This window comes from Myzus persicae, unplaced genomic scaffold, assembly GCF_001856785.1.
Source record: "Myzus persicae strain clone G006 unplaced genomic scaffold, MPER_G0061.0, whole genome shotgun sequence".
Lineage (NCBI taxonomy): Eukaryota > Metazoa > Arthropoda > Insecta > Hemiptera > Aphididae > Myzus > Myzus persicae.
In genome coordinates, this window is record NW_019104189.1 from 496,601 (window position 1) to 511,791 (window position 15,191).

Consider the following 15,191-nt stretch of genomic DNA (forward strand, 5'->3'; position numbering starts at 1 on the left):
ATTAATTATTTTAAATATTTTTCTAATTGATGTTCATATTTTGACATTTATTTTTTACAAAATTTTATTAGATTCCATAAATATAATGCTTACAGCATTTAAGTAGTTGCCAATAAACAACACAAGCGACAAGAATTGCTTAAACGGCTGATTTTTTATCAGGTCATCGCACATTTCTTTGATGCTGTCCAGTTGACCGTGTATTTCAGATACTACGACAGGTAGTTCTTCTTTCTAAAAATAAATGAAATATAGATATTTATTAATTTATTTTATGCAGTAAAATAATGCAAATTGTTCACGAATCATCACGGAATCCCAAAACTGTAACTTACCTCGATCATGAGTTTTATTCTCAACTGGTAGTTGGATATGCTATTGAGTTGCAGACAAAAAAGCTCTGCAGATCCGATGATAGACTGATTGGCGTCTTTTTTCTTTATCAATTTTATCTAAAAATTCGAAACATTTAAATATTAAGTTAACACCAAGCAAATCGTCTAGATTACCGTATTTACCTCTTCGTCTGTGGGCAAAACCCGCTGAAGGCCTTTTAGTTTTTCAAGAGGAATAGTCGTTCCATTTTGCAGAGCTTCTAAAATTTCGTGTGCACCGGATTTAAACTGCTTCAGCATTATGTTGATCGCTAAACTCCGATTATTGTCTAATATATTCACAACGTTTGCTTTAGAAACACCGTTTGGCGATAAAACAGCAGGTGAAGATTTTGCTCTGGGTTTTTGACAAAAAAGTTCGTCAATTTTCCTGAAGTTTATATTTAAGTTAGGAGGGTCCGCCGAAGACCAAACAGAATTGTCTGAAAATGCAAAATAAACTATTACAATTTAAACAAACAATTAAGTATTTAAATGTGCTTAAATAAAATTGCTTAAACTTTACCTAAATATTGGTTGTTGACCTTGGTCCAGTTCAATGTCTTCATTTTGGTTTTTGGTAATGAGTAGTATTTAATATTGTTATTTGTTCTTCTTGTAGGTACTGTCCGATGACCATCAGTAATATTCGTAATAGTCGTACCAAGTCCCAACAATGCCATTGACGATACCAATGTTGTTGATGATTGAGTAGCTTTTCCTGATACCGAAAGTGGCTCTGGAGACCCCAATCCTGGGAAAGGAGGAGGTGGTGGAGGTACCATTTCAGGCAAAATAGGTGGTGGAGGTGCCATTCCGGGCAAAGGAGGTGGTGGTGGTGCCATGAATGTTAAAGGAGGGGGTGGTGGTGGTGGTGGTACTGATGATATTCCCGTCGATGGAAGTGGAGGCGGTGGTGGAATATTTGTTGATGAAGATGATGGTGGTGGTGGCGGCGGCGGTGGCGGCGGTGGGGGCGGAATCCCTGCTGAAATTGGAAATGGAGGAGGAGGTGGAATTCCTGAAAGGTTTGACAGAAATGGCGGAGATGGTATTACTGAGCTTTCACATGATAATTCCAGCGATTTACAATCATCACTTTTTACACAGTTCACGTCTAATAAATTTGGACGGTTATTATTCAGCTCGGGATTACTGTCAACTACAGAACGTCCGATACCGTCACAATAACACGCACTGTCTGTCTGAGTAAATATAGAACATTGAATAGGGTTTTTAATATGGCGCCGGTTCGAATTAGTGTGTTCGGCTAATTTGTTGACGACTGGAAGCGCGGGCAATGACGGTCTTTTAAGTTTAATAGTGGTTCGCTTATCTTTTGGTATATTTAAGCTGCAGCGTCGGGCATTCGGGGATAAACCTTTAATAAGTCTTTTCTCGTCAGTTTGAGACCCCGTAGAATGCGTTTTTGAAATTTTCCTGTATATATCCAATATTGTTCGTGGATCATTACAGATGACTTCGTTGATCAAATTCCAAATGTCATTACTGAAAAATAATTACGATTTATTTTATTAATGCTTCGTTGTGCCTAATTTTTTTTTATCAACTTTACCAACAAATTTTAGTACTAAAATATTTAACTATTAAAACATAACACAAAGCGTTTATACATTTTAAAAGTTAAAATTATGGATATTGTAAATAATATGTTTTTAAATATTTACATTTTTGAATCACTGTAATCCATTTCAGACATTTGAAGTAAAATGTTTTTCAAATACGAGTCGTATAACGTGTTTGATATCTGTTGAATGAATAACCAATTAATCAATCGAAACAAAATAATAACATCATAATCGGTAATTAAATATATAAATGATTATAGTTATCATGTGAATTATTTTTTCATTGAATTTGTTAATACTAAATAATTAAGATGATACATTACTGATCTTGCATAAATACAAATTAAATATGAAAACAATTGTTAGCAGTGAGATTCATTCATTATCCACGATTATTTGTTTCAAACTTTATTTTATTAACTATACAACATAAATTATAAAATTAGTTTTAAGTATATTATATTTAATCATGTATTTAAGTACCCATTAAAATGCAATTAATATAGGTGCAATTATTTTTTCATAGAATTTGAATTTAAGATACCTAATCTTTATAAACTTAATTCGTCGGTTAATCAGCGGTATTTTGTCCAGTGCATAGATATTATTATAATCTAGTAAGACAACGAGCAGACAAACTGTAATTTTACCTTAGATCTTAACTCGTTAAATAGCTGTTGGTGCGATTTCTGGGGTAATTGATTTTCGTCGGCCAACTGGTGCTCTTCGAACACGTTGATTTGTATTTGTAATGCGTCATCTTCGTAACCCTCCATGTTATCGATAGCCGTCCGTAGTCCAAGAGCTATAATACACATATTTGAACAATATTGGTATATGAATACACGAGTACATGTATATATATATGAACAAGAAGAGCGAACAAAATAGGTGCACCTCAATCCGTGAACTTAACAGAGCGTTGTAAAGTATTCGAGTACCGAATAAGTTATTCGAGAAAAATATTGATTAAAATTAAATTAATAATAATATTCTGACTTTTGAGTGTAATATATGTGTTAAATAAGTAGAGGTGTACTTAGTTACTTAAATTATGCTTCCGATAGATTGTATGTTTATTTACTGCCCATTCATCAAGAATTCTTTCGTGAATAATTATTATTAGATGTACCTACATAATATGTCATGATTTATAATATTATATAATATTACAATGCTTATAAATATTGTGATATTTAAACTTGAAAGATTTTTTTCAACTTCTTATTAAAACTTATCTCATGATGTTTCAATGTTTACATGCAATATAATAATCATTTCTGTATAACACATATAAAACACACTTAAAATGCATTTCAAAAGTATTCTTCAACACGCCGCACGTTAGTAAAAGATAATATCCCCATTATTTATTATATTTAATATTTATATATAATGATATATTATACGCACCAATCAGTTCGTTTCTGACGCACGTTCTCCTCCTCGGATTCTGTTCGACGAGTATCAGACAGTTGACGAAAGCCAACAAAGTCGTTTGATAAGCGAACGTATCCGCCAGCTGCAGTTCCATCACTACGATTTCGTAATCGTGTCGCAACTCCTGTTTCATCTATACACCGAATAAAACCGTACGTGTCGTTAAACCGTGGCCAAAACACTACTATAGTCCATAGGCACAAAAAAAATTTAGGCACCTGATTATTATGTGTTCGTCGAACCTTACCTTTATGTGTGACAAGACAGACTTAACGAAAATCATTCCGTCCGAGGAGAACACGCACAACGCGCACAGCAGTTCGTACACTTGAAGCTTTACGGTTGTATTATTGCATACAAGTACTGCTAAAAATTAAAATAAATTATAGTAACACATCGTTATTTGTTCATTAACAGAGGCGAATATCGTTTTAGTTTGGACGGTGGTGTTAACGACCTATGCGTATGGTATTAAATCATATAAATATGTAGTGCATTATCATGTAAATTATAACAAATCCGAATAGTTATTTGTTCAAAACGAATTTTACTCGATCGCGATAAAACCACTAGTTGCGAATTCATGCATGTACGTAGTTTGCATAAAGTTTACCTTAATACGACAATTTATAACATAATTGTCGCATTTAGATTGACCGCGTCGTCTATACAATGATAAAATAATAACATTAAATGTTACGCAAACAAATATATTTGTACACGGGACAAAGGTCGTCCCAGCACTCTGGTACAGGCTCTTAATTAGTATGCACGCATCGTTATACCACATATAAATAGGAAACGCACTCTAAAATATAGCTGTCAAATTGTATTATATTGTCAATAATAAATTTAAATGTGTTATCATCCACAATAATGTACTCTATACCGCCGCTGTATACAATAATATTTCACATGTTAATAATTCAAACGTTTAATAGGATTTTTTATAAAATAAAACGAAAGAGAAATGAAATAACGGTGTACCTACATAGTTTATATCATTGTAACAGGCTCACGTGTAGAGAGTAACCGAAATAGACTAAAAATATTTAGGGGCCCAACCGAGCAATAAAAAAGAACGGAGATCAAAGTTCCCGTAAGTGCAGTAGCGCTTAAGATCTCACGATGTGGTCTTAGAAAAATATACTTAGCAGAGTCATCTGTAAATAATTATAACTTATAAGAGAGCTGAAAAAAATAAATAATGTGAAACTGAGTCTTCGTGCTATGATGTAGCACTTTTGTCTACAAATTAAGTGAAAAAATAATATTATCGTTTTATAAGTTGCTGATTATATTACATGTGTTGTGTATATCGATTTTACCCATCTACACGCCTTCTTGTTTTCTGATCATTAAAACGTTCATTCTAACTAACTTGTAGGCAATAATATATAGATACAAACTTATGGGAACTAGTAATTCGACTTTTAAAATATGTACATAATTCAATAATGTTTAATTTTTTGAGTAATACGAAGACAACAGTTCAATCTTTTTTATCGAAGAATATTATGAATTTTCATAATTGCTGATCTCTATATTATAACATAATATACTAACCATTTTTCAAAATCATATTTGAAAAATGTTAAATAGACAAAATCTGTCTAGGTGAAACACTTTAGGTATATGACAATATTTCACAGTGATTGTTCCATCCCTAACTTTACTCTTGTTTAATATGCTTTTATCAATTTAATACGCTGAATTTTTTTTTGCCTTTTGCTTCAATTCAGAATCTAAAAATTAAAACTGCATTTCTTACGGAGTGTATCGATGTATATAAAACTGTGTTTCCATATTATTATGTACGTATCTTAGAAGTTTAATTATTATACTGATTTATCATTGAACTTTTCAAACAGATCATAAAAAATGAATGATTTGTTGTGTAGAAAGTATAAATAAATGGCAATATCATATTATTCTAATAAAATCAAAAGTGAAGACGTACCCGAAGCCAAGTACGACGAGTATTCCAGATGGGTGGAAATGTATTTCAATCCGGTCCGAGACCTGACGACAGCACGCAGACATTCGACGCATTGCAACTGGTCCATTGTGTCCGTCAGTGATTTTCCGCCCGTCGCGCCCAAGCTGCTCAACAACGTGCCCAGGCCATCTCTCTGCAGGAACTCCTCGATCCATTTCCTGTGGCGCAGGAAAACAAACCGCAATCGATTAATTTATTTGTTGGTGTACGGTAAAGCAATGCGTTGAACATTATTATTATCTATATTGCAGTGACGGATATTAATAGATAAGACAGAGAATTTCACAAGAGATTATTTGATTTATTTGATGTATTTATATATACAACGGACGGAGGCCCAATAATACAGTAACATACGCTATACGATTTTCGGTGGGTTACAACGATTATGTGGTGGGTCTCGGGTCCTGGGTAAGTGGGTTGAGATCTGGTGAGCCTTAGATAACCAAAAATTGTCTACACTAATTTCTACAGGACCTTCGGTTTACGGGTTATCACGTTAACATATAATATTACATCGGCGCTTAGAATTTAATAATATTACAATTTACAATAACCCGACCGAGGAACAGAACATAACTCAACATTAATATGACCAGCTCGTAAACAACGACATTTCTAATGAATTAGTTTTGAAAAAAACAGAAATATATTCTGGACGAGATACAATCTGGAGATCACAACACAGAGTCCAGTATAGTTCGTAAAACTATAAACATTATACACTATAATAATATGATATATTGCGGTCAAAGTAGATTTTTATAATAAATACACGTATTTCACATAAATTATACACGCGTGATGTCCCATTGGGAAGAACGGACGTCATTTAATTTGGTATATACGCAGTGTCGTCTTCATATTTGTAAAGAATTTAAATACTACACGGGGTAAACAATATTTATTTACCGAAACCATAACATAATAGACGCCTAAAAATAGTATTAAATTTCCTGTAAATTTAAATAGTTATGTTTGTGAACGAAATTCGTTAAAAATAATGACATGTGTGATGTGTTTGCGTGGAGGTAAACAAATTACACAACCGGGAACGATTTGACATAGAATACTACGTTACGACGTTATCCAACCGTTATGTTACTGTGGTATGTACCTGCCACCGGCCAACTTCAATCTCGTGCATACATTAGTCATGTAATAGTACATATATATATATAAGTATAATATAACGTCATTATTGTGGCGAACAAATTATCATAATATACATGCCGTAGGTAATTCTGATGTTGTAACAGAATTACTGTTGACCAAATGATAAGAAATTCGGTGATATCCGAGTGCATATTATTATAATGTGCACCTAATATTACAATATTGTACGTCTTCAAAATAACCTTGATGGTCCACTATCAAAATATATTATCGTCTGGCATGGAACGCTGTATACGAAAGAATTCGTATGAGATAATAATATTTAAGTTAATAATCCATAAAATCGGATGTACACCGCACCATACATCGTGTGCATTCGATGCTGGAATATTAAATTCCATAACACAATATTAACATCTATAAACAATTTGACGTGTATTATTATTATTATTATGTTGTATAAATGGTCTCGACAACAGTCATAGTCCACATGCACATTTTCTGGGCTCGTTAATAATAATAATTATTATTATTGTTATTTTTTATTAGCATACACGTTCGAGGCCTTACACAAAATACATATACAATATGATATAAATACATATAATAATACGCATGTAGACATAATTTTCGATTTTCACACCAACGGCAAACTAATATTTTAATTTTTTTTATTACCGTTTATTTGTTTAGGTTTAATTCTATTTCATCGTTTTATAGTCTCTAAATTGTTGATTTAAATAATAGCCTAATCCGTTTGACAAATATAATAACAATAATATAATAAAACACAATATGCATGGGAAAAATACAATACACAAAAACGAGCGACAAATAGTTTGGAAAAAATGAGTATTGTTGTGAAAAAAATCAACTACACAATCCAAAAGCATTCATTGAGAGCCATCGGCGAATTCAATGAAAACTGAGTTGACAATATTTTAATCGTATTATATGTATATTGTTATTTTTTTTTCATAAAAAGTTTTTGTGACAATAGTGCATTCTTACGTTAATTCTTGGGAAGACGCATAATATAATAACGCCCGGCGGCGGCGTGTACGATTACAGAGTTCGGTACGTGTTGTATTAGAGCGAGTTTAAAACAAACACCCTGGCGAATTTTCCGTGTCGACAAAAATACGAAACGATTCCGGTAACGGTGATATTATATGATAATTACTATGTAACTATGATGATAGTGCAATATACAGGGTGTCAACTGTGTTTTCCTTTACACGTCAGTACAATAGTCAGAGTAGAATCAAAAATTCGATAACCTATTTTGAGTTTTGAGAATTCTGGACCCTTAGGAGCACGTACATTCAACGCTTCAAGCTACCTACTAATAATATGTTAGATTTAATTACTTTAATAAATAGTCCATAAATTGTAATATTAATGAATCATATATTCATATTGATCAAAATTTACTATATTAATGGATTTCCCAAAAAAAATGTTATGCCCAAAACCACTATTTTAACAGGTCACAAGGTATTCAGACATTAACGCGGCGCCCGTCATCAAAGAGTCCCAAATCACGCAGTGAGACTTATCAGTCTTGTCTAACATTAAATTAGATAATTTCATAATACTCGTTTAGTCCACCACAGAAAATATCGTTAACATTGTTGTACCATCATCGAGGTGTCGACGTTTGGCACGTTCAAAAGTTTATTCATGTTTATAACAATTATATCGTTTACTGATACAAAATATATTAAACGTTTATATGTTTTTCAATTGCAGACTGCATTTATAAATTGTGCATTATATGTAAAAGTGTGGAACAGTCCAATTCATAATTATATAATATAGTTTAACTTAAAACTTATTTTATGTATAAACGGATAGTTGACTAATCAAATTATTACAAGATTAGATATAGCTAGCTTTTAAACAATTTTCAAAATCACTAGTCTTGATTTTATATTCGAATCACAAAGAGTTTTTAAGTTTATTTTGTTTATACTTGTGAATTTTGATTTATTATTTTTTTTTTTGTGGGTGGATTATCAACTGTTCCCAGCGTTTAGCTCTCTTGACTCATTGAATTATTTTGATTTCGTAAGCATTAATTTTGAGAAGCATTTTCATGATCTTTATAATTTATTTGATCTTATGGTTATACAAGCACATTTAAAATATTTATCATAGTTAATAATAGTAGGTATATGCAATTTATGCTGATACTACATACATATTATATTATTAATTTTAGAAAATAACCATGAAACCATAACTTGAATTGTTTTTGGATTTTTGTACCTTTTATTTTTTACCGTATATTAATTTTTTTTATTTAATTTTTTTTTTAATTATGATGTCACAAAAATAACTATAAAACTATATATTTTAAATGTTAAATACATTGTTTTTTTAAAGAACGATCTTACATGCTTCTAATAATAATTATAATAAGAAGAAGAACCACATTTTATATTATTTCTAAATCAGGATTGCCTCTAAAAATTACCCGACGACCGGTGCCTCGAATAATAGCATTATGCACAGTGTACAGTAAAATAATAATAACAATAATATTTTGGCCGCTCTCGCTCACTGCGAGGGTCTCTGCGGACAGTTCCTCATAAATCGGATTTGTTTTTAACACCACGCGGCTGTTATAGGTACGCCGTTTACGTCACGTCTATTATTATTATTATTATTATTATTATTATTATGTATGATACAAATTTCATCTTCGTTCCTGTGAACGGTATAATAATATAATAAGCACGTGGTTGTTCCTAGAATAATCCCCGTCCGGCAATAAATATAGCTCATCCGAGAGCCGTCACTTTTAAAATTCCAGTCTAGTTTCAATTACATAATCGTCACGGGATAATGTGTATACCAACTCTATACCCGACTCGCGTGCATCAGCTATACGAACATTATTATAATAGTAATAGGAAATAGTGCTGGAGTTAAACGGCGTGCAATATAGCTAATAATATAGTGTAATGGCCGTCCACCGGAGTAGCGTTTGAAGTTCACGAACATGTCTTATACTCTTTTATTATTATTATATTCGTTTTGCTCGTCATCATAATACCTACTATATAATATAATGTTATTAGCCATTACCAAACGCGTTTTATGTTAATGACATTCCGAAAACGTAATTCGACGGTGTTACGACGACGAAACTGTCACAGACCTTTTTAAATACAATGTTTATACATTGTACGCGTCATCGTCTCGGTCTTCAGCATCTCTCGCTCTCTCTCTCTCTCTCTCTCTCTCTCTCTCTCTCTTTTTCTTTTTCTATCTCCCTTCATATTATACTGTAATATCGTGTTTTGAACAAATACTACCTATTAAAAAGTTTACACGCATGAAATAATCGCCTGGCCTGCGACTGCGGCGACTGCGACGCACCAATTGTATTTCAATTTAATTTAATTCGTTAAGTCGAGTCGACGATTTTTCTAAACGGATATTTTCAATTTCTGATCGCCACCACTCCCCACCGTCTTATTTGTTCCAATTGAAACGACACACACAAATCAAAATATAAATTATCTTACAATTATTATTTTATCTTGTCACGGACTAACAAAGACCGTCGCTTATGATTTATAGGGTATAAATACAGCTGTTCAACTGTTGACGAGCGCACACATAAGGGATATATTTTATTGGACGGTTCGAATGTCGTGTACGACTTAATAATACATACCTAAATTAAGTATTTAAAGAATTTTACAGGAAATAAGATTCGAGAACACATAAATCTGATTTGTGTAAAAATGATTACCTTTGTCAACTTTCAAACAATGTTTTGTAACACGATGTCACACAACGTTGCTTTAGTTTTATTATTAATCTATAATCTATTCTACTGTAAAATCCTTAGGTTTTATTTTTTTAATCGTTGTAGATACCTTGTTCAAATATTAATGATACCTACCCTTATACCAGCGTTATACACAAATATTAAAACAACAAAACACTAATATAGTATATGTATCTATAATAAATATTATATACACGAGCAATATAGTATTACTATTGTGATGCACTTTGAATTAGGCACTGGAAAGTAAACGTGCAATGTATTAAAGTAATTATTGTTTTGACATTAAATGTTAGTAAATAAACAATTTTTTTTAATTCGTTGCACACTACCTAAACTTCTTATCACATAATAATTAAAATTCTAATGTTTATAACATTACATGTAGGAATTTGGACATTAGGTGTACAAACCATGGTTTTTGTCATGCAGGCACGTGACACTAAGTTTAAACATTCGAAAACCATGTGCAGTATAATAATAATATCTAAATAGGTAGTAAATGAATAATGTTCATGTCTCAAAAAATAACCAAGCTTTTTATTTATTTATTTAAACTTGACGAGCAAGTTCTTTTGAAACCGTACTAGTCTAAGCTAAAGTTTAAAAATATTCTGAAGGTTCAAACAATTTTTAAAGTAACTACGCTATTCAAAAATGTTAATAACATGAAAAAATTATATTCATAGTTCTCCAACAATCGCAGAAATAGAATTTTGATTTGATCAGTTCGATTTTCGCTACAACTCATGCATTTTATGATAACTGTACAGTTATATACTTATTATACTTATATTATGTTAAAAATATGTGTATAATACAAATGTAAGTGAATCGTTGGACGATTCGCGAAATAATGGCGTTTGCGTCAAGGCAATTTCACGTTGAAAAAATGTTTAAATTATTATAAGGATATCCAAAAAGTAGGATGTGCATTTTTTTTCGTCATCCCTCGCAGTCGACTGTGACCGATACCTCATAGTGTTGTAAGACGAAAAATCATATAATGGAAAATATCGAAAAATAGATAATAATATTATATAGGTCATTTTCACGCAGTATAGAACGGGTACCTTCTTACGCACAACATCATGTTATTATAATATTATAATATTATAATATATAGTAACGAAAATACACATCGGCCGATTGAAAACGAGCGGAAACGGAACGAATTCCTGACCGAAGCCAAGTATGCGACGGGCGCACAGATGGTTCAGCCCTCGCCGTGGACGACACACGCACGACAGCAAATCGGACAGTGCGAGTTTGTGTGTGTGTGTGTGTGTGTTTGTGCGTAAACTTAATCATTTTATTTAACTGGGCGGCGGCGGAATACCAGTTATAATATATTATTATTATTTTCGTATTAATGCTGCTCGTGTGCATATTATCATTATACGCCCAGTGCCCACGCACCGATATAATATTATAATAATAATCATATGATAATACTATACATTTACCATAATTTACGTACCTATATAAACACAGGAGTAGACAATAATTATTCATGACGATATTATTACTATTATTACTCGAACCGAGCTCTAAACGATCCTGTGTCGCAGGCGGTGTGATGATATTATAAATTATATACACACGCGCGCATAGGTGAGTTTATAAATATATATTCGCCTATATATTGTGATATCGCCGCATAGCAGACCGAGGGGGAGAGATAGAATGAGAGAGAGAGAGAGAGAGAGAGAGAGAGAGAGAGAGAGAGGGTGAGAGAGAGGTGCGCGACGCCACCACCGCCGCTGGAGAGGAATTCTGGGAAAGGAGTCCCGGCAGTTGTCGCGCGTAAGAATTATGGAACAAAATTAGAAACGTCGGCGGCACCGAATATTTTGGCTTGTTAGGACGACGGACGCACTAAAAATAGTGTTCCAGGTTCACCATGCTATGTGGCGCTCGCGTCACTGCTTTTAACTACGTGTGTTCACCTGCAGGTAGTTAAATGTGTGTAGTATTATGTACAGTCGACCACTATAAGCATAATATAGTGCGTGTGATGTATGTATGTGCATTAAAGTTCTATTATTCCCAAAATGAAAACTACGATTGTATACGCTCCGTCGAGATGGTTTGATTGGAGGGGATCGCACAGATGCGCATTGGTCGAAGTGATCCAAATTGAATGTGAAGGGATGTCAACACTATAATATTACACCACGTGTGATGTGTCCCTCCTATTCAATTCTAATAAAATACATTAAAGGATGTTTATTTTTTGTTCACCATACACAATAAACAAGATAACCGTATGGTTTTGTACAGTTTGTTTTTCATAACTACCTCATGTCGTTATTATTACTCAAAATAACTAATTTTCAAAATGGGTTGTGTCTTTCGGAAAATAAGTTTAGGGGTGAAATGATGTGTGAACCGAAATCGAATGCGATGATATCACATCCATACTTCAACTACTGGGCACTAAAAATATTCATAGGATTGAATTAATACATCGTAAAATAATGTCAATATGATAAAATTAAAATATATTAAGCTATAATAAGTAATAACTAACAAATATAAACGTGGAGACAACCGTGAATAGGAATTTTTATCTTAATCACTGAACGCTTTCAGTTATTATCATTATAGAATTTTTCGGAAAATATTCGTACACTTAAAATCAAACTTTTGGGTTTAATATTTTGGAGCCAAGTGCCTTTTTTTGACCATGATTTGTATGTTTAAAATATCGATAAATCAATCAAGCGATACCTATAATTGTTGGTGCACTTAAAGCTCATTGCTCATAGGGGTTCGGTAAAGAGAGGTGTTCTAGTTTAATATTTAGTTACAGTTAGGGTAGTGGGCTATTGACACATCTAATATATTTTCGGATTGTACAGCCAAGGTTGAAACACCCTCCCTGAGTAAGCGACTGAACCATATAGTTTGACTAAAATACATCATATATTATATTCCTTCATAATCATTATTGAACTGTTGCAGTTTCTTATATATACTGAAAACGTGATTAGAGAAAACTATTCTATCCGAGAATACGAAACTTTGAAATAAGGGTTGTTGAATTATTACTATCATTGAGATGAAAATAAATGAATAATTCAAAAATAAAATAATATTGTAGACTATAATACTTAGTGTACGTCACGTAATACGATATTATTTGTTTTCTTACAAAGTAAAAAATGTTCTGAATAAAAAAACAAACTCTGAAAAAAACACCCTGTCACCATCACCAACATACCTGACCAATTACACTGTTAATGTGCCACGCTATTATACTTAGATACTTATATTGTGTATAATATTATGTTCGATGAGTAGCAAAAAGTGAACGATATACCTGTATAGTGTATTATTAATTATTATATTGAATACACTGTGTAAATATAATAATATTAGCTACGTACCCATAGCTAGCTCACCGTCATCGTTGTAATAATAATATTATATTATACGAGTATTGTTCGACTACATGTCGTATAGTTTACAGGCACTTCTCGCTACAAATTCGCTACCTGCAAATTGAAGGAATTGAAAAAATCGTTTTTTTCCGAGGCTTTTGGGCTCTATATAATATTATTATACACAAGACCGCCGACTTATTGTGATATACACATAACCACCCCAGGGCTCGATCACGCATCACCTATCCTAGTCCAAAACTCGTACGCGTTTACCGTTATCGACGCAGGCACAAGGTTTGAGCAGGTAGGTAGGAATGGGTGGGTAAGTAGTGAGGCGAGTGAGGCGGGTAGATATCGTGGATCATGGTGTACCCATATAATACATAGTACGCACGCCGCTAAAAACAACACAACGCTCGCGTCGTCGTCTCGGATGATAACCTCCGGAGACGATTCTGTTGTCGTCGCGGTCGTCGTGACGTCACATATATATAATTTATATATATATATATATATGATATGTATACAACATAATATACGCGTATTCCGATGACAACAATATAATATATATATATATATTATATATGCTATATGTATATATATTTCACCCAGAGACAATGACTGTATAATATGTACACGGGCGTGTAATTATAATATGATTGTAGACAGCTCCTACCTACCGCAGCAAAAATGTCGATCCGCTCCGGGGTGAAAACAACAATATAATCGAGTTATTATAATATCATATTATTATTACACTGCTGTGTTGTCGGTATTATACTAGTATAATATGGGTATACTGCTGTTGTTGTTGTCGCGGATCGGGTCGTTTCCTGAACTGCAGCACGTTACTCCGGAGGACTTGGCGGCCGCCGTGCATAGACGTCGGGACTATGGTCGTTTCGGGCGCAGATCTATTATACAGGTATTATGGGAGGAGGGACCTACGCGTGATATGTAAGTTATAATAAGTATAACACGGCACGAGTATAATAATATAATTATGTGGCACAGTTTGGCCGACTTTTTAAACCGGCCCGGAGTGTCGATAAGAAGTGGTCCATTTAACCGGCTAGTGTCTACCTACATAATTCATTCTCTGAGTAGATTATTGTGATTAAAAGTTTCAGAAATTATTAATGATGCATACTAGTACATCGGACCACAATTGTTGCGGGTCGGTATATACTTTGACATCATTTTCCGCACTAGACTAAAATATGTTTGTACGTAAAAAGTTTCCGAAAAGGATTATAATCTTCTGATGGCATAGGATTGAAAATGTGCTTTCTGTAATTACAACAAGAATAAAAAAAAAAAAAAAACTCTAATTTATCGCTAAGCAGTACAATTTAGTAAGAAAAATGTATTTATCCTAAATACGAAGATTTTGTGTAAATAATTCAAACCACCTATGGGTATTATACTAAACATTTTTCAACGCCCACATAAGTTGACTCAAAAAATGAGTTCGTCCAT

General features: G+C 33.0%; 1 protein-coding gene across 6 annotated transcripts in view; it reads right to left on the bottom strand.

Moving 5' to 3' along the window:
• LOC111039752 (inverted formin-2-like) overlaps positions 1 to 15,191 on the bottom strand; it is a 55,749-nt gene that overhangs the window by 3,386 nt on the left and 37,172 nt on the right. For 5 of the 6 annotated variants that reach the window (XM_022323360.1, XM_022323362.1, XM_022323364.1 and 2 more), the window contains 9 exons: positions 5,364 to 5,560; positions 3,651 to 3,769; positions 3,377 to 3,536; positions 2,614 to 2,768; positions 2,063 to 2,142; positions 901 to 1,883; positions 519 to 817; positions 336 to 452; positions 94 to 234 (listed from right to left, as the gene is read on the bottom strand). In XM_022323360.1, coding sequence (XP_022179052.1) covers positions 94 to 234; positions 336 to 452; positions 519 to 817; positions 901 to 1,883; positions 2,063 to 2,142; positions 2,614 to 2,768; positions 3,377 to 3,536; positions 3,651 to 3,769; positions 5,364 to 5,560 — 2,251 coding nt within the window. The remainder of the gene's footprint in view (positions 1 to 93; positions 235 to 335; positions 453 to 518; positions 818 to 900; positions 1,884 to 2,062; positions 2,143 to 2,613; positions 2,769 to 3,376; positions 3,537 to 3,650; positions 3,770 to 5,363; positions 5,561 to 15,191) is intronic. The other variant, XM_022323363.1, reaches the window with a different exon arrangement.